Genomic DNA, 24,479 nt, shown 5'->3' on the forward strand with positions numbered 1-24,479 from the left:
TGTGTGTAACTCCAATTCATTCATGAATATATAAAATCCCAAGTCACCCTGGAATGTATGTACTCATACCACTTAACTCCCTCTTTATTTGATCTGCATTCACCCAAAGGCTATGGGTGTAACTTTAATGAGCTTCTTGTTAGATTTTGAGTGAGATTATAGATTCTAAGGGGATTATGAAGTTTCTAAACAATAGTTGCATTGCTAATGCTCATATGTGCTAGGGGCATTTTATATAATGCAGCTCAAGGGCCCAAGAGAATGCATGATTACTATGGAGCACCCTTGTAGACGGGAAAGTCAGTGAATGGGTGTAAGGTGGGTGTATGTTTTGACGCAGCCACCCACTTATAAAGGGGAAAAGGCCTTTTGCTGTATATGTATGCACCTTTATAACTCAAAGAATCTTAAGTGTTGAGCCCCATTGATTAACCAGATTGTTATGTAACTAAATAGGCATAATATGTTCCAGGACCCATCCAAGCTCTGTATAAAGGCTTAGAAAAATGGTTGAAAAAAATTTAGATACTAAATAGAGGAACCTTAGATCATGATGCTTCTCTTCCTAAATAATATAGTTCACAAACGAAAATTCATCTCGGAAATTGTCTCTGTTTATGAAGCTCATAGGGTATGAAGAGTTTTGAAGAAATGTGTAAGCATTAGGGATCCAAACATGTTATGAACGCTCCAGTTCACCAACATTTGTATTCTCTAAAAATCACCCTATGATCAAACTGCATTGAGGACATTAGGTTATTTAGTTATGAAAGCATCTCCATGCAAAACCTCACTGGCCGAATCAGTTAGGGCATGGTTACTTGTGGCGAAGATCAATGGGGTGACGAAATTGAACCAAGGGCGTGGTTCATTAAATTCCATGCAACAAAGTCCTCTGTAAGGGGCACCATCCTAGCCTCCTGATAGGGGGGGGGGAGTTTGCAACATTAAACCATATCACCATCATCATTATCATCTCACATGTGAGTCCTACAGAGTGGAAAACAAAGGGAGCAATCAATTTTTTTTCTTTTCTGAACATGTTTATATAGTGTATAACCCACCATGGCTCCCCAGAAAATTCATCATGATGAATCCAAGAAGAAAATAACCAAATTTGAGCTGAAAAGCGATAATGAGAGGACTCAAAATCTGTATAAATGTGATACCATTATGTAGTATAGTCATCAGAATTGGATAATGTTGGGTTGACCCTTCAGCATAGTAGTGTACTTTTTAGATTTTGTTCTGGCTTGCCCTTCAAATTGATTGATTGATTGATTTTTTCATTTGTCAAAATAAAATATATGATGCTTACCCCAAGTTAAAGGATTTATAGGTAGTTTGAACTTCATTTTGCTTATTATTTAGTGTAATATGTTCAGATATGGCTATAAATTTTGATGCTGCCATTCTGCTGTTGACTTTCATGAATTACAGGCTTTATTGATATTACCTGTACTTGTTTATTTGCTTGTAAGATTTAAAGAGTCTTATTGTTGATTTTTATAGCATAATTAGCCATATAGAGCTTTATTTAAAGCTGCTAACTGACTTTATAAAGTTGGCATACATGATATATTTTATCTTAGTTGACCTAGTTTTATTCACTAAATGAGATCCTGGAATGATAATATCTCTATAGACTTCAAGCTCAGCTAAGTAACAGTGCATATAGATAGCTGAACAAAATATATAAGATATACTACTGTTCACTGTAAACCCACTATTGGAGAAATAATACATACATACATATACCAAGGCCTTTTCCCCCTTCCAAGGGAGGTAGCCAAAAAGGGAAAGGCATAAAAACACTCCCACCCATTTCATCCCTAAATACACTCCACACCCCTCCCACCCCTCCTCTCATCTGAGCACCTCCTGGATGACGGATCATCCCTGCACCCTGCCCACCGCCCTGGGAAATAAAGAGAAACTGTATATTTTGACTACTATCTAGTCCACTTCAGCACAGTTTCTCTTTATTTCCGTTATTATTTCTCCGATAGTGGGTTTACAGTGAACCTTTATAAATGTGTTATAACATACCAATCTCCATTATACTACTGTGTTGAAGGGATTAGATGAGAGATAGCCACTAGATTTTTACTTCCAAATCAACTAAGGCATTTCATCTTGTGCCTCTGCCATAGGGTTTTAGACATTTCCTTCAATAGAATAAGGAAAATAGAAAATTTGGATGGCTTGACAAACCTGAAGAAGCTGTTCCTGTGTGCCAACAAGATCACCCGCATCGAAAATGTCAACCACCTCAAGAGTCTTGAGCTCCTGGAGCTTGGCGACAACAAAATCAGGGTAGGGGCTTCCTCTTTGCACAGCCACTCTCGTTTTACTACTGCTCTGCCGCTGCTGCTTCTTTAGTTTTCCTTGGTGCTTCTCTTTCCTGTTTTCTTCCTGAGGTTCTTGATAGTGTGATGCTGGGTCTTGTAATAATAATTTTCTCCTGTATGCTATGATGCACCTTTCTTTTGTGTTGTGCTCTTAATGTTTATCTTTTCTTGATTTTTTTTTTCAATCCCTTACACAGTGTTGTGTGTTATACAGAGAATACTTTTTACAATGTTTAAGCCATTGATGAGAATTCCTAAATTAAGCACAAATAGTTTTGAGCTTCATCAGAAAGGTTGGCTCATAGATATCAGGGTTTAAAGATATATAAGTATTAATACATTATTACACTTTTCAGCCTTATGGTCCTTCTTGTTATATAAAAATTACCTTAATATGAAATATTGTATAGAAAAAAGTGGGTGAAATGCCTGTATTAAGTAGTTTAGTGGCACTTATTTCCACTTTAGAATTGGTACCACATTGGTACACACACACACACACACAAAGGCAGTAAAGAAACTTAGCTCCAGAAAGGACCTAGGAGTAATTACCACCAAAGACATATCCCCAGACAAGCATATAAATAGTGGCGGCACCAGGGGGGGGCTTGGGGGGGCTTTAGCCCCCCCCCAAAAAAAAGTGACCAGCCCCCCCATTAGCCCCCCCAACTGAAATGAGCAAATTTAAAATTTAAAACACTCATTGAAATAATTTTATTAAGTGGAATTTTTAATTGCCAGGGCTAAAGATTCGTCAGCCATCAGTGCCAGCCCTACCATTAACCCCCTCCCCTTCTGAAATGAGGATAATATTTGTGTATTATCATATTACTATTAGCCCCCCAAAAAATTTGCTCAGCCCCCCCTTAGCCTCCCCAACTAAAAATTCCTGGCGCTGCCGCTGATAAACAAAATAGTTGAAAAAACCTACTAAGATCAATAAAGGTGACTTTTAATTACTTGGATGAAGTGATGGTATAAAAAAAAATATTAGTCACACTGATAAGACCAAGATTGGAGTACGCTGTGACACTATGGGCACCCAGTACAAAAAAAAAATGCAAAGAAATTAGAATCCAAAGAGCAACCAGAAAAATGGCTCAAAACTTTCAAAGTTAACATTTGAACAAAGATTGTCTAAACTGCAACCCTGGAACAAAGAAGAGAAAGAAATCTATTGGCCATTTATACATACATATGTACACCAAAGGCTTTCTTCCCTCTTACATGGGAGGTAGCAAAAAATCAAGGGCATAGAGACCACTCCCGCCCATTCCATCCCCTACACACTCCACTCCCCTCTACCCTCTTCCCTCCCTCTTATCTTGGCATCTCCTAGATGATGGGATATCCCTGCATCTTGTCCACTGCCCTGGGTCAGAAGCAGTGTCGCAAGACACAACACATCCACAGCAAAGCCGCTTCATTAATTAAGCGACCCCCCTCACTCTGTCCCCTCATGTAGAAAAGGAGAAGACAGGGAGAAATCCCTTTGGGCTGCATCAATTTATTTCTCACATACTCCCTCAACCGCCATCCCACTCCCCCTCATGCATCACAGCATCATCCATACACAACCCTTCTCCATTCACCCCTATCTTCTGTCCTCTCCCGTCCTTCCTCAACAGACATTCCCCTTTCCCAATGCCCCTTTTACCCCATCCATCCATCTCATTCTAGGTCACCCCCTCATTTTCACTCCTTCCACCTCTGCCTTCCACACCTCTTTTACTAGTGTTTCCTCACTCATTCTTTCCATATGTCCAAACCATCCTAATACTCTTTCATCAACCCTATCTCCCAACCTCCTTTCCACCTCCTGATTTCTCACTCTATCCAGCCTAGTAACCCCTATCATACTTCTCAGACACCTCATCTCAAACACATTCAAACTCCTTCTCTCTTCCTCTCTTATGTTCCATGTTTCTGCCCCATACAGTGCTGTTGGCACAATCACTCCTTCATACAATCTTCTCTTAGCATCCATTCCCAAATGTCTATTTCTCATTACACTTTTTAATCCCCCAAGGCATTTATAGAATTGGCCATTTATAGAATCATGAAAGGCATGGAAGTCCTTGACAGAGAAAATTGGGATAAAAGAAAAAATAAAAAACAAGGGGACATGAAAACAAACTAAAAAAGTTAGTTAGTTAAGGTTTATTCAACAATATAAAATACAATTTAGACATACACATATACAAATTTTTTACAAAATTAGTAGTTGAAAAAGGAGAGCGTGAAGCAAAGCTTATGGGGAGTTGCTCTCCCTTTAAGGAAAAAAATAATTTTTATTTATTTATTTTTGTTACATGTTAGTATGATACATACATACACATCTAAGCACATATATACATATATACACACATACATGCATACACATATATACACACACACACACAATGAGATGCGACACGACGCCCTGAAGAGATCTGAAAAAAGAAAAAGTTTTCCACACAGAGTGGTGGATGTATGGAACAAATTAGATGAAACCGTAGTGTGTGCAAACACCATACAAGAATTTAAGAAGAAACTAGATGCTGAGAGATACAAAGATGGGTCACTACGAACATAGCTTCCCTTCCCATATACAACTAGGTAAATACACACACACAAAAACATGACACCAGACAAACATTTAAACAAAATAGTCGGAGAAACCTACAATTTACTAAAATCAGTAAAGGTGGCCTTTAACTACTTGGTTGAGGTAATGGTAAAGAAAATATTAGTGACACTGATAAGACCAAGATTGGAGTATGCTATGACACTGGACACCCAGTATAAAAAAGAATATAAATAGATTAGAATGAATCCAGAGAGCAACAACAAAGATGGCACCAACACTTTCAAAATTGACATACAAAGATTGTCCAAACTGGAACTAGCAACCCTGGAACAAAGAAGAGAAAAACGAGAACTACTGGCCATTTACAGAATCATGAAAGGCATGGAAGTCCTTGACAGAAAAGATTTATTAAAGTGGGATAAAAGAAAAACAAGAGGACATGAAAAACTCAAAAAGGATAGTTATAGAAGAGATCTGAAAAAAAATTCCACAGAGTGGTGGATGTCTGGGATAGGAGGAAACAATAGTATGTGCAAAAACCATACAAGAATTTAAGAACAAACTAGAGACTGAAAGATACAAAGACGGGTCACTACGAACATAGCTCCCTTCCCGTAAAATACAACTAGGTAAATACACACACACACGCACAGAGGTGGATGTATGGAACAACTGGATGAAAGGATGTGAGCAAAAACTATACATGAATTTAAGAACAATTTAGACACTGCGAGATACAGAGACAGGACACCACTAGCGTAGCTCCCCTTCCCGTAAGATACAACTAGGTAAATACACATCCACATGCGAATTGAACTCAGACCACTGGGTTAATGGTCATGAATGGTGCCACTGTGCTGCCGAGTTTTGTGTGGGTGGGTGTGTCTGGGTGTCCAGCATGCCCTCCTTACTGACTGGGAAACGAGTCAGTGATCCAGCTTAGTTGCCAACAAACTGAAAATGTGGGAGGTAGTACTAGTTTACACGGTATCAGTAGAACAGTTTGTCCAGTTATTCCTCCATAATGGGAGAATATATCTGATTTGACAAGTTTGATACTCGCTAGTGTTACAAAGTGAAGGGGTCAAGGATAAGATAGATAGATAGATAGACTTTATTTGGCAATGAATCAATGTACATGAAGTGCAAATAATGACAAGAACACATAGTTCGGAATAATAAATGCAAATTTCCGAGGATAACACAAAAAGCATGTACGCTTATTTCCATTGTGGTCCTCAAAAATGCTATGGTATAGCATCAGGTGTGGTTTAGTCTACAGCATGTATATATTATTTGGTTGCATGTTTTTGTGCATATGTAGCTTTACTTTCCTGTATCAGTACTTGCTTTGCATGTCATTGCTTTCTTGTTTCATCACTGTAGTGGTTTGAATTATTGTAGGGAGGGTAATGGAATGATTGCACAGGTTAAGCTGCAGTAGTCTTGTAGTGCAAGTAGTGAAATAGTTGAAGATATCTTCTCAATCTGTTAGTATGCATTAATAGCGAGAGCTCTTAGAATTGTTTGTGGCATCTGCTTCAGTTAGTGATGCCATGGATATCTGAATTTCCACCAAACAATAAATTTTGTTAGATTTAAGTTTAGAAATGAAAAAGACCTAAGAAGGTTTGCTCTGATGATTTTTCATAGATACAAGTCTTGTTGATGACATATAGTTATGGTCACATGAGCCTGACTGCTCAACAAAGAATTGTGCATGTATAGTCTCTAATACAAACAATTATAGTAGTAAATTAAGATTAAGATGCGTATACTTATATATATATATATATATATATATATATATATATATATATATACATATATATATATATATATATATATATATATATATATATATATATGTGTGTACATACATACATACATACATACATACATACACATGGCACATATATTTACTGTGCAGTAATAATGTACTATGGAGAAACATGTTAAAGCTGCCCTATACTGTAATCAATAATTGTGATATTGTAAGCCATTGTGTAAAGTTCATTTGTGTGAAGATGTACACTTGAGTAATAGGTTTTTTGTCAATATCTGAATGTGGTTCTTGCAGGTAATAGAGAATTTGGATGGAATGACCAATTTGAAGAGCCTGTTTGTTGGGAAGAATAAGATAACTCGACTTCAAAATCTTGACTCTCTAATTAACTTAGAGATTCTTAGTATCCAGGTAAGGAGGGTACATCTTGTAATGTGTAATGAAGAACTACTTAAAGGATGAGGTGTTACCTTGTTAACGTGATCAAGATAGTTCATTTGGTGGTCTTCTTTGAACAAATTCATAATATATATATATTCGTAAAAAAAGCTGGGACTGAAGAGAGGTGTGCTTAACCATTTCAGTATGATGATGTCAATGTAGGAGTCAATGAGGCGTGTGTTACACAAGGATGCCGGCATTGGCGTCTTTATTACATATATTTGTTTGCAATTGTACATGTGTTACCCCCAGATTCTGTGAACTGGTTTGATCATGTTTTCTGTGTTTATTATTACATACATATACCAAGGCTTTTTCCCCCTTCCAAGGGAGGTAGCCACAAAAGGAAAGGCATAAAAACACTCCCACCCAATTCATCCCTAAATACACTCCACACCCCTCCCACCCTTCCTCTCATCTGAGCACCTCCTGGATGACGGGTCATCCCTGAACCCTGCCCACCGCCCTGGGTCAGAAGCAGTGTCGCAAGACACAGTACATCCACAGCAAGGCCGCTTCATTTAATCGGCGACCCCCCCTCTCCGTCCCCCTTTGCATATAAGGAGAGGACGGGGAGAAATCCCTTCGGGCTGCGTCAAAATTTACTCACAACATACTACCCCACCCCCCACCCCCCCCGCCTATTTCCTCCTCATGCAGTCACAACATCATCCATATAACAACCATTTCTCCACTCACCTCTGTCTTCCGTCCTCTCCCTTCCTTCCTCAACAGACATTCCCCTCTTCCCCAAAGCCCCCTTCACCCCATCCATCCACCTCATCCTAGGACGTCCCCTCATGTTCACTCCCTCCACATCTGCCTTCCATACCTCTTTTACTAGTCTTTCTTCACTCATTCTTTCCATGTGTCCAAACCATCCTAATATTCTTTCATCAACCCTCTCTCCCAATTTCCTTTTTCACCCCCTGTTCTCCTCCTCACCTCCTCATTTCTCACTCTATCTAGCCTAGTAACCCCCACCATACTTCTCAGACACCTCATCTCAAAACACATTCAAACTCCTTCTCTCTTCTTCTCTTATGTTCCACGTTTCTGCCCCATACAGTGCTGTTGGCACAATCACTCCTTCATACAGTCTCCTCTTCGCATCCATTCCCAAATGTCCTATTTCTCATTACACTCTTTAAACCACCAAGGCATTTACTCGCTCTCTCAATCTACATTCTACCTCCACCTTCACTCCACCTTTTCCTGCTACACTTGCACCCAAGTATCTAAAACTATCCACTTCCTCCAGTCGCTCTCCCTTAATGCTCACTTCCAGTCTACTGCCCATTTCACCCCTTGTACATCTCATCACCTTACTTTTACCCACATTTATCTTTAGCTTTCTTCTATCACATACTCTCCCAAACTCTGCCACCAGCTTCCTCAATCCCTCCTCTGACCCTGCCACAAACGCAGTGTCGTCCGCAAACAACAGCTGGCTCACCTCCCACTTTTCTCCATTTTCTTTAACCATCTCCAATCCCTGACTCACTACCCTAGCATTCACCTCTCGCACCACCCCATCCATGTATAAGTTGAACAGCCAGGGCGACATAACGCATCCTTGACGAAGTCCCACCTTTACTTCAAACCACTCACTCTCTCCATTTCCAATCCTAACACATGCTCTACTACTCACATAAAAACTCTTGACAGCTCCCCAAAGCTTTTCCTCCTATCCCATAAATCTGCATAACCTCCCCACAGTGCCTTTCTGTCTACCTTTTCATAAGCCTTTTCCAAATCCATAAATGCCCAAAAAACATCCTTCCCCTTTCCTATAGCTTTCTCACATATCTGTCTTACACAAAGATCTGATCTACACAACCTCTACCCGTCCTAAATCCACACTGTTCCTCACCAATTACTCCTTCTGTTCCTCTCCTAATCCTCTCAATTAAGATTCTCCCATAAGCCTTCCCTACTACACTCAACAGGCTAGTCCCTCTGAAATTACTACATTCACACTTGTCCCCTTTTCCCTTGTAAAGAGGAACTATACAGGCACTACTCCAGTCCTCCGGTACTTTACCCTCTCTCCAGCAAACATTAAATAATCTCACCAACCAGTCCACCATCACTGAACCTCCCTTTTTCAGACATTCTGCATAACATCCATCCAGACCAGGTGCCTTACCTGCTTTCATCATCTTTACAACTGCCTTCACCTCATCCTTCCTTATTTCTCCTCCGTTCTCCTCACTCATCACTCTCATTTTCTTCGTATTTCCCACTGCAGCTATCTTTCCTTCCCTATCCTCCTTCACATTTAGCAGCTCCCTAAAATATTCTGCCCATCTTCCCCTCACTGCCATCTCTTCCATTATCAACTCTCCATCTGTACCTTTTACCTTTTCTTCCCTACTTGATTCGCCTCCTCTTCCTCTCTTAATTTCTTTACAAAGAGTAAAAGATAACAAGTAATACAGCAGTGACTTTGTATTTTATAATGCAAGTAGTATGATGCAGCATACATATGGCAACCGATGCTGTGCACAAAAATTTGACTCGTACTGAAGTGGTTAATGATCCATTGTTCCTCTATTCAGTATTATGATCCACAGCTGAATAAAATTGTGTAGCATCAGCTTAACAAAATATATTATACCAGAGTTGATTGTATTGTGTTGAATCTTAGTACCTGTTTTGTTTTTGTTTATTTATTATTATTTACTGCATCTGACAATGTTTAAAGTTCTTGTGTCAGCATGCTTTGCCATTGTAAATCTGTTGTATTCATACTTGGGGATGTTGTAAACATCTTTGAAGTAAATAATCAAATCAACTTTGATATCTTGGCACAGAGCAATCGTCTCCTAAAAGTGGAGGGTTTGAGCCGTCTGGTCAACCTGGAGCAGCTATATTTGTCCCACAATGGCATCGAGTTGCTGGAGGGCCTAGACAACAATGCTAAGCTGCAGACTCTTGATATGGCCAGTAATCGCATCAAGAAAATACAAAATATTTCTCATTTGGCACAACTAGAGGAATTCTGGGTAAGTTTTTTAATATATATTTAGAGGAACTTAAATGCTAAAGTAGATGAGCCAATAGATGGAGTAGGAGGGAAGTATGTTGTGCTAAAAAGGGAAGAAAAGTAGAGATGTGTATTGAAAGAAATTATGACAGCTGATACAGTGTTTAAAAAGAAAGATGGAGAGAAATTTATGGACTAGGATGGTAGGTGGGAGGGTAGTCAAAAGTATGTGTGGTGTCTAAAAGAAGATTGGAAGATGTGGATATGAATATGTTTAGGGTTGAGAGCATAGGAATGTCTGATCATTATCTGATGGTGTAATGAGAGGTGGATTCTAAAAAAAAAATTTGGATTAGCCTTTTCTACACTGCTCAGGACTTACCCTAGTATTTTGGATGTTGCCATGATCTTTGTGGTTTTGTTTCATTAAGGAAAAAGTCAATTGAGACCACCAGCCCCTTAGCTGACAAGAATCTTGTGTAAGAGCCCACTGTTGAAAGGGTTACAATCTTCTGTTGATGTTCTTTAACATCCCAGATATATTTTACTTTGCTTATAGAATGAATTTAGATCTAAATCTTGTTAATTGGCTCTCTTTGAAGTTCTGTTTTTATTTTTTCAGTTTAATGGCAATGAAATCAGTGACTGGAATGACCTGAAGCAGTTGGAAAGTGCCAAAGGCCTCCAGACTGTGTACCTGGAAGGCAACCCCCTCCAGCAAGATGCCAATTATAGACGAAAGATCAAACTAGCTCTGCCGTCCTTGACACAGATAGATGCCACATTGTGCAGGTGAGAGTTGACTACTGAATGATCAGTGTGTTTTAGTAACTGAGAGCTTTGAAGTTTTGTTTATGAAATGATGAGCAAAAATGGAGTTGCTTGATGAAGGTGGCCAAGGTTTCCTCATGGGTGTACAGAACCAGATGATGGAAAGGCAGAACTTGTAGGTTTAGTATAGAGTTTTGAACTAATACTGTAGTATTAGGATTTAAACATTAAAAGATCCCTACAGAACAAACATGGGGGAATTTTGTATTGTTCATTTGTCACAAGTCAGAATTTAATGTAAGAATAGGATATCTGTAGTTAGTTTTCCCTTGAAATGTATACCATCAGTGAACAAGGACGTTATAGTAGAGTGGCTTTTGGATCATGTTAGGGTGCATTTGTTCCAGAGACCAGGTGTCAGTCCCTCAGGGATACACCACCTAGTTGAGGTAAGGGGTTTGTGAACTGCTTTAGGTGGTGGACTGATGGATGATGCTTTACAGGGGTGCTATACCTCTCGAGGATTTGTCCTCATTCCATCACCTCAGTGTCACCACCTGAAGATATAATATTGATAGAAGATAATTGACAGACGTCCTAGCTGGCAAGGAGTGCAGGATATCTTGAAACAGCTATCAATTGGTGACCAAAGGGTTATTCAGTGTAGTTCCCCAGGGGATAATACTATCACCAAAGCTATTTAATCCATATACACATGACCTTCCCATCCCAGACCCAGAGTACAACACGAGAGTTTTCACAGATGTATATAACCTAATAATAGCTCATCACTGTAACTTAAAGATAGCAACCAGAAAACAAACTTGCCTCACAAAACTAGAATTATGGCTGACACCAAACAGAATGTCTGTATCCTCTAAAGGTGGCAGGACACTAGACATTTCTCACTAACATGCTTCTTGTTTTTGCTACTTTGGGTAGAAATGACTTTGGTTACGGTATTCTAGACTTCTGTAAGAACACGTCTCAGCAATGTGTTTAACATTAGTATAAATTTAACTTATCTTAGTTTGTCATTCAGTTTCTTACTCTGTGATGCAAGAATAATTTGACATTTGGAAATTTGAAAAACAAAAGGTTGTGAATGAAGTTATTTCTACTCAAATAGTTCAGAGATGTGGACTAAGGTGAGAAGAAAAGATTGTTAGTTGAGTTCATCTCTTTTATTATCAAGGTACAACTGAAATGATTTTACATGTGGCCAGGAGCTGATATGTATACTGCATGGATAGTCACCCATGGTGCATAATTACATAATTGTATTGGATTAGGTTAGGTTGGGTCAAGCAGGGTTATACTGTCATAGGTACATCAGGTGTAGCTGCACGGGTGACAATGTGTGCTCCATGTCACATGTTTGTCATGGTTTGTACAGTAGCAAGAGGAAGTAGCATGCGAGTGTAGTATGTTGTCACCTTAACCACTTCCATATGGTGACGTCTACGTAGGCGCCATGAGGAGGAAGTGGGTACATGATGATGCCGACGTCGGCGTCTTGATTATATTTATTGTAGTCATACCTACATAACCTCCATTCTCTCTAAACTGGCTTCATCATATTTTCTATGGTTATCAAAATTCATGGGTGAAAGAGAACGAACAATTGAGCACTGACTTTATTTTTAATAATGCGGTTATTATGACGCAACATCGCACGTCGGGCAGCTAATGCTGCCAGATGTGCGATGTGCCCCGGAGTGAAGAGGTTAAGTGCTGCCAGACGTGCGATGTGCCCCGGAGTGAAGAGATTAAGAACTCTTCATTGACATTGTTACCTGACTACCATGAATTAAATAAATATCCAGTGGTGAGATTATATAATCAACTTTTCCCGCTGAAAAAATATAAATAAAATTTGACCTCACATTTAACATGCACATGACCTTCTCCCATAACACAAAAGAGCTTGTAGTTAAGGTTAATAAGAACTGAATGTACATGGAATAGGAGAAGGTGTGGGATTTGGACAGAAGAATGAAACTTGTCATCATATATACTACATATGAGAACCACACTTATCTATGCTTCCACAGCATGATATACGATGATTTATAAAATGAACAAAGACATGCTACAAACAAGGCAAAATTAACCTGGAAGAATGATAACTGGCTGCACCAAAGCAACATCTGCAACCACCTATTCCCAGTACATGTCAATACTTTCATGCAAAAACTCACACACCAACCACAGTTGAAGCAAGACGTGCTGGAACGAATGCTCTGAACCCGCTATTTAGCGATTCATGAACAAACGCATTTGAAAGCAGGCCTAGTTGTTTACAGAGATATGGTGAAGGAAGAAATATATTCACTGTGACCAGAATGTAAACGTCTTTGTATCTCTATTTTATATATATATATATATATATATATTTTTTTTTTTTTTTTTTTTTTTTTTTTTTTAATGGAAAGAAGCAAAGAAACTCCAAAAGACAAAGAACCAGCAAAAAGATGCTTGGAAGAAAGCAGGACAGTATAAAATTAGAACAAAGGAAGTAAAGAAAGTGGGATCTGAAAAAGACCTGGTAGTAATTATCTCAAATGACATGTCCCCTGCTAAATAGATAAACAAAATTGTTGGAGAATCTTACAACTTGCTAAGATCAATACATACATACATATACCAAAGGCTTTTTCCCCCTTACACGGGGGGTAGCCAAAAAGAAAAAGGCATAGAAACCACTCCCACCCATTCCATTGCCTACATATTCCACTCCCCTCCACCCTCTTCCCTCCATCTTATCTTGGCACCTCCTGGATGATGGGTCATCCCTGCATCCTGTCCATTGTCCTGGGTCAGAAGCAGTGTCACAAGACACAGCACATCCACAGCAAGACCGGCACTCTACCCTTTCTTAACCCCTTCCATACGGTGCCGCACACGTAGGCGTCATGGACTTAGATCTCGGTGGCAGCAGCCAATGCCAGCCGTACGACGTGTCGTAATAATACTCGCATCATAAAATATAGTCACCGCTTATATCGATCGTTCTCTCTTCACCCGTGAATTTTGATAACCATAGAAAATGCGATTACAAAAGAATTAGAAAGAATGTCATTATGGAGGGGCGACTACAATAAATATAATCAAGACGCCGATATGGCAGCCTCGCGAATACACTCGCTCCCCATGACGCCTACGTGTGCGGCACCGTATGGAAGGGGTTAAACAAACATTAAATAACCTCACCAGCCAGTCCACCATAACTGTACCTCCTTTCTTCAGACATTCTGCATGGCATCCATCCAACCCAGGTGCCTTACCTGCTCTCATCATCTTAACAGTTGCTTTCACTTTATCTTTCCCTATTTCTCCTCCATTTTCCTCACTCATCACTCATTTTCTTAGCACTTCCCACTGCAACTACCTTTCCCTCCCTATCCTCCTTCACATTTAGCAACTCCCTAAAATACTGTGCCCACCTTCCTCTCACTGCCTTCTCTTCCATTATCATCTCTCCATCTGCATCTTTTACCTTTTCTTCTCTACTTGATTCGCCTCCTCTTCCTCTTTTAATTTCTTTCCAAAACACCTTTTTATTACTTTTAAAATTTTCTGTCATACTCGTACCCCATTTCACATCTGCTCTCCTCTTTGCTTCCTTTATCTTATGCTTAACCTCCATTCTCCTTACTTTGTACCTCTCATACGATTCCCTCATCCTAATTTGTAGCCAATCTATGAATGCCTGTTTCTTCTCTTCTACACCCTTCTTTGCTTCCTCATCCCACCACTCACTACCCTTCCTTCTATTTCCTCCCGCCCTCCTTGTTCCACACACCATCTTTACACACCTTATGACTCCTTACTTGAACCATCCCCATTCCTCCTCCACTCCTAGGTCTACTCTATCTTTCACTCCCTCCCACTCCTCTCTCAGTTTCTTCTTATACTCATTCTCCTTTTCTTTCTCATTTAAGAAGTTCACTCTAAGTACCTCCCAACCTTCTGCCCTTTTCCTCTTTCTCCACCTATTCTCCACTCTCAATTTACCTTCCACCAGAAAATGATCTGATATTCCCCCACTCTCTCCCCTTAGAACATGTACATCCTTAACTCTTCCTACCATACTCCTGGTCACCACTATATAGTTCATTAAAGCTCTATCTGCCACCCTTCCATCCACCACCCTCTCCCATGTGTACTTATGCTCGACTTTCTTCCTAAACACTGTATTTGCTGTCATCAACTCTCAAGACACATCACCATCAATTCTCCTCTATGATTTTTACCCAGAACTCCATACTTCCCAATCACTCTGTCTGTTGGTTCATTTCCTACCCTAGCATTAAGGTCTCCCAATACAACTACATTGATATTTCTCCCTAATCCCTCTATGCACTCATTTATATCTACCCAAAAAGCCTCCCTTTCCTCTACGCTCTTCTCACTACCAGGCCCATATGCACTTACAAAAACCCACATCTCCCTTCCCAGCTTCACCTTCATCCACATCAACCTTGATGAAACCTCCTTCCACTCCACTACACACTTCCTTACCTCTTCACTTACTAGTATAGCCACCCCTTCTCTCCCTCGTCCCCTCTTCACTCCTGAGTGCCTACCAGCTACACTCCCAAACTCACATTCGCCCTTCCCTTTCATTTTTGTTTCACTCAAAACCAGCACATCCATCTTTCTTCTCTCAAACATACTGCCTATCTCTTCCCTTTTACTCTCATCTGTACCACATCCACACACATTAAAAGATCAATAAAGGTCCCTTTTACCTATTTAGACAGAAATCTTAAAAAGAAAAAAAAATACTAGTCACACTAATAAGGCCTTGACAAGAGTATGCTAAAACACAATGGTCTCACATAGTGCCAAAAAGAATATAAAGAAAATTGAATGAATCCAGAGAGCAGCCATGGAAATGGCCCCAACACTTTCAAATTTGTCATATGAGGAGACACTGGCTGAATTGAAATTACTGACTTTGGAACAAAAAAGAGAAAGAGGCAACCTGGTGACCATTTACAGAATCATGAAAGGCACAGAAGTCCTTGATAGAGAGGACTTACTAAATTGGTGACATGATAAACTCAAAAAGGATAGTTATAGAAGAAGCCGGGAAAAAACTGTTTTCCACACAGATTGGTGGATATCTGAAACAAACTGGATAAAATATTAGTGTATGCAAAAACTATACATGAAGTTTAGAGCAAACTAGACACTGTAAGATACAAAGACAGGACACCACGAGCATAGCTCCCCTTCCTGTAAGATACAACCGGGTAAATACATGACACTGTCTATTACACTAACAAGCCTTGTGTGAGTATTGCATCCTGCTTTTTTAATCTTGTATGCACAGTTGGGTGTAGAAATCCACAGGTCTTCCCACAGGTATCAAGGAAGAAACTTTGGACTGATGTGTGCATTATATTGATTGATTGTTTCTGTTTTACCAGCTGAAAGAATTAGGATGAGGGGAGCAGTTGCCATTTGTCAGCTTTCCATGTATGAAAAAGTTTAAGAAATACATTGAAAGTTGATATGAAGAGAACCTGGGCAAGTCTGGAGACTGAATGTCAGTCCCTTAGGACTGCACCTTTTGGTGAAGGGGGTTGATGGGGCTCGAAAATGGGCAGCTTTGCTATCCATCTTGGAGGACCACCACAAACAGTTAAATGTGCAAAACACTAAAGGAGAAAGTGGAATATAAACATGAATGAATGTTGGAAGAGAAAGAGTTGTTACATTGTTTTTGACCTGGACAGTGGGATGGATCTTCATCCACAAGGAGCTAAGTTGAAAAGGAAACAAATTGGTGTGGAATGGGTAGGGTGGTGTTGGCCTTGGCTAGCTACATATACATATACCAAGGCTTTTTCCCCCTTACAAGGGAGGTAGCCAAAAAGGGAAAGGCATAAAATCATTTCCACCCATTCCATCCCTGAATACACTCCACACCCCTCTACCCTCCCTCTTATCTGAGTCCTCCTGGATGACGGGTCATCCCTGCACCTTGTCCACCTTGGCTAGCTACATTCTTTAAAATGAAGAAACCCTTTGGTGTATAGATGGTGATAGGGAGGGAAAGATAATGAATGTGGAGGAGGTGGGGATAAGAATAGGATACAGATTTGGTGGTGAATGTAGAATATTCTTACAATAGATTTTTGAAAAGTGAAGAGGTGCAGATGTAAGGATTCTTTTGTGCAAGTGGGAAAGAATCTGTGGAAGAGCTGATCAGGAAAGTAGGAATGTAGTTTAGGTCCACATTTTAAATTGGAGAGCCTCACATCTTAACTTTGTGGCCCATTTTCTTGAGATATTTAGTGATGGGGAGAAGAATAATTGTTGCCTTGAAAGTCACTGACTGGAAATCAGTTCCACAGTGGCTTGCAGTAATTCTCTGCCCCCCCAAGATCTTTTTGGGAAGAAACATCGGACTGTTGTCTTGGTTATTTTAGTGTGGGACTTTATGTCACCAACTTATGGTAGTAGGAGAGGAGCAGTTACTGTCTGTCAGCCCTTATGTGAAAAAGATGGAGGAAATACAGTCAAAGTTATCAGTATTTTAGGGCTGTATCCCAGATATATTGGATAGGAGGAAAGCTGTTAAGAGCAGTCAAGAATTTTTACGACAGTAGTAGAGCTTGTGTTAGGATTAGAAATGGAGAGAGTGAATGGTTTGAGGTAAAGGTGGGACTTCGTCAGGGATGTGTTATGTCGCCCTGGCTGTTCAATCTTTACATGGAAGGGGTGGTGCAAGAGGTGAATGCAAGGGTAGTGGGTCAGGGGTTGGAGATGATTAAAGAAAATGGAGAAAAGTGGGAGGTGAGCCAGTTGTTGTTTGCTGACGACACTGCGCTTGTAGCAGGATCAGAGGAGGGATTGAGGAAATTAGTGACAGAGTTTGAGAAGGTGTGTGAAAGAAGGAAGCTAAAGATAAATGTGGGCAAAAGTAAGGTGATGAGATGTACAAGAGGAGAGAGTGACAGCAGGCTGGAAGTGAGCATTAAGGGTGAATGACTGGAGGAAGTGGATATTTTTAGATACTTGGGTGCAAATGTAGCAGGAAAGGGAAGAGTGGGAGTGGAGGTAGAATGTAGATTGAGAGAAGCGAGTAAATGCCTTGGTGGATTGAAAAGTGTAATGAGAAATAGACATCTGGGAATGGATGCTAAGAGGAGGTTATATGAAGGAGCGATTGTGCCAACAGCATTGTACGGGGCAGAAACATGGAACATGAGAGAGGAAGAGAGAAGGAGTTTGAATGTGTTTGAGATGAAATGTCTGAGAAGTATGATAGGGGTTACTAGGCTGGATAGAGTGAGAAATGAGGAGGTAAGGAGAAGAACAGGGGTGGAAAGGGAACTGGGAGATAGGGTTGACAAAAGAATATTAGGATGGTTTGGACACATGGAAAGAATGAGTGAAGAAAGATTAGTAAAAGAGGTGTGGAAGTAGTGAATATGAGGGAGCGTCCTAGGATGAGATGGATGGATGGGGTGAAAGGGGCATTATAAAAGAGAGGAATGTCTGTGGAGGAAGGATGGGAGAGGACAGAAGATAGGGGTGAATGGAGAGGGGTTGTGTATAGATGATACTGTGATGCATGAGGGGGAGTGGGTGGGGGATGGGGGGTGAGGAAGTATGTAAGAGAAAAAATTTGATGCAGCCCGAAGGGATTTATCCCCGTCTCCTTTTCTGCATGGGGGGACAGAGAGGGGGGGTCGCCGAATTTATGAAGACAGCCTTGCTGTGGATGTGCTGTGTCTTGCGACACTGCTTCTGACCCAGGGCAGTGGACAGGGTGCAGGGATGACCCATCATCCAGGAGGTGTCAAGATAAGAGGGAGGGAGGAGGATGGAGGAGAGTGGAATATATAGGAAATGGAATGGGTGGGAGTGGTTTCTATGCCTTTTTCTTTTTGGCTACCCCCCGTGTAGGGGGAAGAAGCCTTTGGTATATGTATGTATGTACCCCAGATGCGAGGATGATGTTGACAGGTGGCAGGGAGATGATTTTCTGTGAATTCCATTTTACTGAGCCATCACATGCAGGTACATTTTATTGGTCCGTAGTAGAGGAAAAGATTTGTGGGAAAGGAAAAAAATAACAAAACAAGGTAATGTATATTTGTATGTGAGCTTACATGTTGATGTGCTGTATTCTACAATTGTTTTTATTAGAGTACATTTTGCCTTTCATAATATTGTACTGAATCATGTTAAGGACTAGTGTTTTGTAATTATGTTTTGTCTCTAGATGATTTGTACCCAGAGGGAAGATGCTGCTCCCACTTTTTGTAGTGTACTTTGGTAGCAGCTCAACAAATTGCTAAATTTTTGGTATTAGATTTGAAACACTAACCCAATTTTTCCCATAACTTGTTCTTAAATTTTGGTATAATATTACAAGTACTAACCCAGTTCTTCTTATCGTGTTTGCACAATAGACGCACGCCATCCAGGTAATTGGTATAGTCTACTGTAATTTGTGTTCTGTATATTGTGTGGAATGTTTTGTAATGCTGTATTTTTATTGTCACTGCATCTTTTTGCTGTTTTTTTTTCCATAGTATTTAATGTTGCCCCTGTTTTTCTCTCATTTATATATGTGATAAAAAGGTAAAACAATCATATTTTGCAAAATCAGTTATGTAGTGCTTTTTAGGTAGTCCTCATAATTTCAAGTTTGATGTTTGTACAAAAAATAATTTTATCAAAGAAGACCTTGCCACACGTAAGGATGGGTTGATAATGGTAGCTTAGGGACAAATAAGTAATGTTGAAAAAAAGGAAAAAAATGATATGGTTTGATATGGTTTAACGTCACAAACTCCCCCCCTATCGGAAGGCTAGGATGGTGCCCCTCACAGAGGGGTGTGTGTTTTTTTTTTTTTTGAAAAAGGAAAAGAGAATATATAGTGGCAAGATGCTTGGGCACTCTTACAACTCTTCCACACCTGTTCTTTGCCTCATTTCCATATTTTTCACCATATCCCTCCTTGTAGACCTACCACACTTTTCATCCACATCATCTCAATCATATTTAGGCTCTTCTTTACTGCCTCCCTCAAATTCCAGATCTGTTCCTAACAATGTCAGTGGCACAATCACTCGTTGTCACAGCCTTCTCGTTGCATACATCCCCAGATACATGCTTCTAGGGCCAGTGACAGGTACCTTTGTGTAATGGTCCTGCAAGATAGACATAGAAGCTGCCCATTTTCAAAACTTGCCAACCCCCTCTCCTGTATCAGGATATGCAGGACTGACACTCTTGGTCTTCAGACTAGGCCCAAGATTTTTCTCCATCAACTTGAACTGTATTTCTTACACTTCTTCACACATAATGAGCTGACAACTGGTAACTGCTCCCCCTCCTTGTATCACTTTCAACTGATAACATAGAAACAGTCCCACACTGATACAGAGCAGACATCAGTCCCAAGTTTCTTCTCAGAGAGATCTGTAGGAGGGCCATTGTCGGCCACAGTGGGGCTGCAGGTCTTCTACATAGTGAAACGTGAAGCAACAAGTAATTGATTAACCCCTTGAGTACCGGATGCGTGTTTTGTGACACCTGCGTGTCACGGCTGAGTGCACTCACCAGGAACCGAGCGTGCTCCCCGTGACACGCACGTGTCACAGTTATAAGCTCTGCGTATTAAGGGTTCTCAAGGCCTCGGTTTCTGGGTTCTTTCTACCCACGTGGTGGCAAGTGTCTGTGTTTATAAACATAAGGCTCCAGCCATTCGTGGGATGCTTTGAAACGTTTGTTTACATAAGGTTGACGGGTTGGTCACGAAGGGGTTAATACCTATTTCTCATGACACTTGCTTGTTGTCTCCTTAATGTTTGAGATGAAATGTTTGAGAAATATATTGGTGTTTTGAAAATGGATAAAGTGAAAAAATGTGAAAGTGAGAAGCCAGAAAGCCCTGTGCCAATCGTGGAACCAATCAATGTTGCTCTGCCTGGTAATCATTCCACCATCATCATAGTTGACTGTCACTCAGAGTGGTCCAAATTGGTCCTTGTTCCATCAATTACTTCTGCTGTGATCATCAATTTTTTGCAAGAAGTTTGTGGTCCAGAGAGCATTATCTAGAAGTTGTAATGGACAATGACCATCAGTTTATGAGCTCTTTGTTAGAGGAGGACCTGCATAGCTCTGCCATCTTGTAACACCTGCATCTGAGTAATAGTCAAGGGGAAGCTCCATGATAAAGCATTCCAACTGTTCCTAGAGTTCTTGGATTCAGGACTGATGACCTTGTAGAGCACATTTGCCATTGCCAATCATACTAGTGAGCAACCCTGCATTGTTCAGTGAAGTTATAAGGATTACAAAGGCGGAGCATGCCAACATGAGACCTTTTGGTCCATATCTAGGTCAGATGCGAAAAAAAATCATGATAATAATACATACATACATACATATACCAAGGCTTTTTCCCCCTTTCAAGGGAGGTAGCCAAAAAGGGAAAAGCATAAAAACACTCCCACCCATTTCATCCCTAAATACACTCCACACCCCTCCCACCCTCCCTCTCATCTGAGCACCTCCTGGATGACAGGTCATCCCTGCACCTTGCCCACCGCCCTGGGTCAGAAGCAGTGTCGCAAGACACAGCACATCCACAGCAAGGCCGCTTCATTTAATCGGCGACCCCCCTTTAATAGAATAAAATAGTAAATAAAAACTATAATAATGTAAATAACAAATAAAATACATAAATAAATGCATAGGTATAGTTAAATAATAAACAAACAGGTGAATAGTCAATAATAATAAATTGACATATAACTAATAATGAATGAAAATCAAACAGACAAATGATAACAAAACAAAAACAAATAATATAAAATAAATTATCTCCATCAGAGTTCCCACATGAGCATATGATGTACCAGTTGTCAATACCTGCATCAATGGTGCAGATGTTCATAACAATACTAACATGCTGGGGCACTGCTTGTTGCTGCTGTAATCATCAGTACCAATGTAATTGACAGTGCCAACAATGCTGGAGCATCAGTCGTTGCTGCCTATGATATACATGCATACATATACCAATGGCTTTTTCCCCCTTATAAGGGAGGTAGCCAAATAATCTTGCCTATGATATAAGCAGAGCCAATGCCACTAATCTTGAAGCATTTGCCAGCCACTGATGATAACATTCCCAGTGAAGTTGGTACCATGTTTGCTAGCAACAATGATGATGTTGCTCAGTCAAAGGGTGCTGCAGCAGTGGCACAGCTATAGTATCTGTCTATGAGTTCTTCCCATGGACTAGTCAACATCATGCCATTGCATCATGAACATCGCCAATTTCTTCCTCACAGGCTGTTGCAGTTTTGGTTAAGCCTCAGGGAATATAGCATCACAGTGATTCAAATCTATACTTGTGACCATTCAAATGTTACAGCTATTTGAATAATTTCCATGAGGTGGTATTGCTGTGTGAGTTTTGCCAGCATTATGATTCTGGAACTGATAATGGATAGGGGACAGGAATTGAGCTCTTCAGAATTAAATTTCACCATTGTTGGTCTGTCTATCAAATGTACCATTTGTAATAACCTATGCAAGCTGTAATATAGATATCCTTAAAAGTGGCAGTTTGCTGACAAGATTGACGAGATAAACACCATATGAGGACAGAGCCTTTATTTGTACGATGTTTCGCTTATTACAGCTTATCTCGTCAATATAGATATACACAAATCACAAGGTCTTCCAGTTTGTCAGGTACATTGCCCCTACTATTTGCATGATATTAGTAAATGTATGATACCATTGCTTCCATGACTTGCCTGCTGTAGGGGAGCTAGTGTCGGTATTCAGGCAAGAAAGCTGGAACAGTTTGTCTATGATGAGTTGTAAATATTGTAACTAGTGTAACCGATAAACTTGTGGGAACTTCCAAACTTTATTCACAACCTTATAAAATTATAATATCTGTAATAAAGAACCAAAGCATAATAGAACCAAGAAAAAAATCCAACCCATAATAACAATAAACACTTTACAAGGTGAGGCAAATGTATACTCATATGTTCTTAATCAACCATAATTGCATACCTTCCCAAATGCCATCACTAATTTCCTTAATCCTCTGCCTGACCCTGCCACAAGTGCAGTATTGTCAGCAAACAACAACTGACTCACCTATCACTTCTTTCCATTTTCTTTAACCATCTCCAGACCCCTGCCCATTACCCTTGCATCTACCTACCACACCACCTCATCCATGTATACATTCAACCACCATGGTGACATGGCACATCTCTGATACAGCCCCACTTTCACCTCAGACTACTTGCTCTCTCCATTTCCAATACTAACACAGGCTATACTACTCTCATAACAACTCTGGACTACTCTTAATAGCTTTCACCTTATCCCATACATCTGCAATATATATATATATATATATATACACACACACACACACACACATATGTATGTATATTATTTATATGCATGTATATTATACACACAATGGAGAGGACAGAAGACAGTGGTGAATGGAAAATGGTTGTATATGGATTATGTTGTGATGCATGAGGTGGAATGGATGGGGGGTGAGGTAGTATGTGTGAGAAAAAATTGACGTAGCCCGAAGGGATATCTCCCCGTCTTCTCTTTTTCTCAAATTGGGAAGAAATGATAAGTGGTGTCCTGCAAGGGTTGGTACTGCCTCCAATCATGTTTGCCATATATACAAACAACATGAATGAAGGAGTGGAGTGTTATATGAATTTCTTTGCAGATGACGCAAAAATACTAAAAAAAAGTAAGAAGATAAGGATTGAATCATTACAATCAGACCTGGACAAAATCTGTAAATGGACTCAAAAATGGGAAGTGAACTTTTATCAAGAAATGTAGTATAATGGAGTTTGGAAAAAGTAAAAACAGAATATAAAAAATTATAAAATTGGTGAAGAAATAAAAAAAAGTGAGCATAGAAAGAGACCTTGGAGTAATAATCAGCAAAGACATGACTCCGGACAAACATATCAACAAAATAGTCGGAGAAACCTTCAACCTATTAAGGTCAATGAAAGTGGCATTTGATTATTTGGATGAAGAAATTATTTAAAAAAAATATTAGTTACATTAATAAGACCAAAACTGGAATATGGAGTGATACTATGGACACCCAGTACTAAAAAGAATATAAAGAAATTAGAAAGAATACAAAGAGCAATGACAAAGTTGGCACCAGCTCTTTCCAAATTAACATATGAACAAAGATTATCCAAATTGGAACTACCAACACTAGAGCAGAAAAGAGAAAGAGGTGATCAACTGACTATCTGTAGAATCATGAAAGGAATGGAAATCCTTGATAGGAAGGATTTACTAAAAAGTGACAATGGAAAAACAAGAGGACATGAAAAGAAACTCAAAAAGGATAACTATAGAAGAGATCTGAAAAAAAAAGTAGCTTCCCACACAGAGTGCTGGATATCTGGAATAATCTAGATAAAGAAACAGTGTGTGCAAACACAATTCAAGATTTTAAGGGAAAATTTGATGCTGAAAGATACAAAGACAGGTCACATGAGCATAGC

The 24,479-nt window shown here is 39.8% G+C and overlaps 1 protein-coding gene across 5 annotated transcripts in view; it reads left to right on the plus strand.

The window, feature by feature from the left end:
• Positions 1 to 24,479, plus strand: part of sds22 (protein phosphatase 1 regulatory subunit sds22) — a 61,511-nt gene that overhangs the window by 16,715 nt on the left and 20,317 nt on the right. For 3 of the 5 annotated variants that reach the window (XM_076212653.1, XM_076212656.1, XM_076212654.1), the window contains exons 5-8: positions 2,154 to 2,316; positions 7,001 to 7,117; positions 9,964 to 10,155; positions 10,759 to 10,928. In XM_076212653.1, coding sequence (XP_076068768.1) covers positions 2,154 to 2,316; positions 7,001 to 7,117; positions 9,964 to 10,155; positions 10,759 to 10,928 — 642 coding nt within the window. Of the gene's footprint in view, positions 1 to 2,153; positions 2,317 to 7,000; positions 7,118 to 9,963; positions 10,156 to 10,758; positions 10,933 to 19,342; positions 19,377 to 24,479 lie in introns of those variants that run through there. The other 2 variants (XM_076212655.1, XM_076212657.1) reach the window with 2 other exon arrangements.

The sequence above is a fragment of the Oratosquilla oratoria genome, chromosome 30, assembly GCF_046742065.1.
Source record: "Oratosquilla oratoria isolate Oo_2021 chromosome 30, ASM4674206v1, whole genome shotgun sequence".
NCBI lineage: Eukaryota > Metazoa > Arthropoda > Malacostraca > Stomatopoda > Squillidae > Oratosquilla > Oratosquilla oratoria.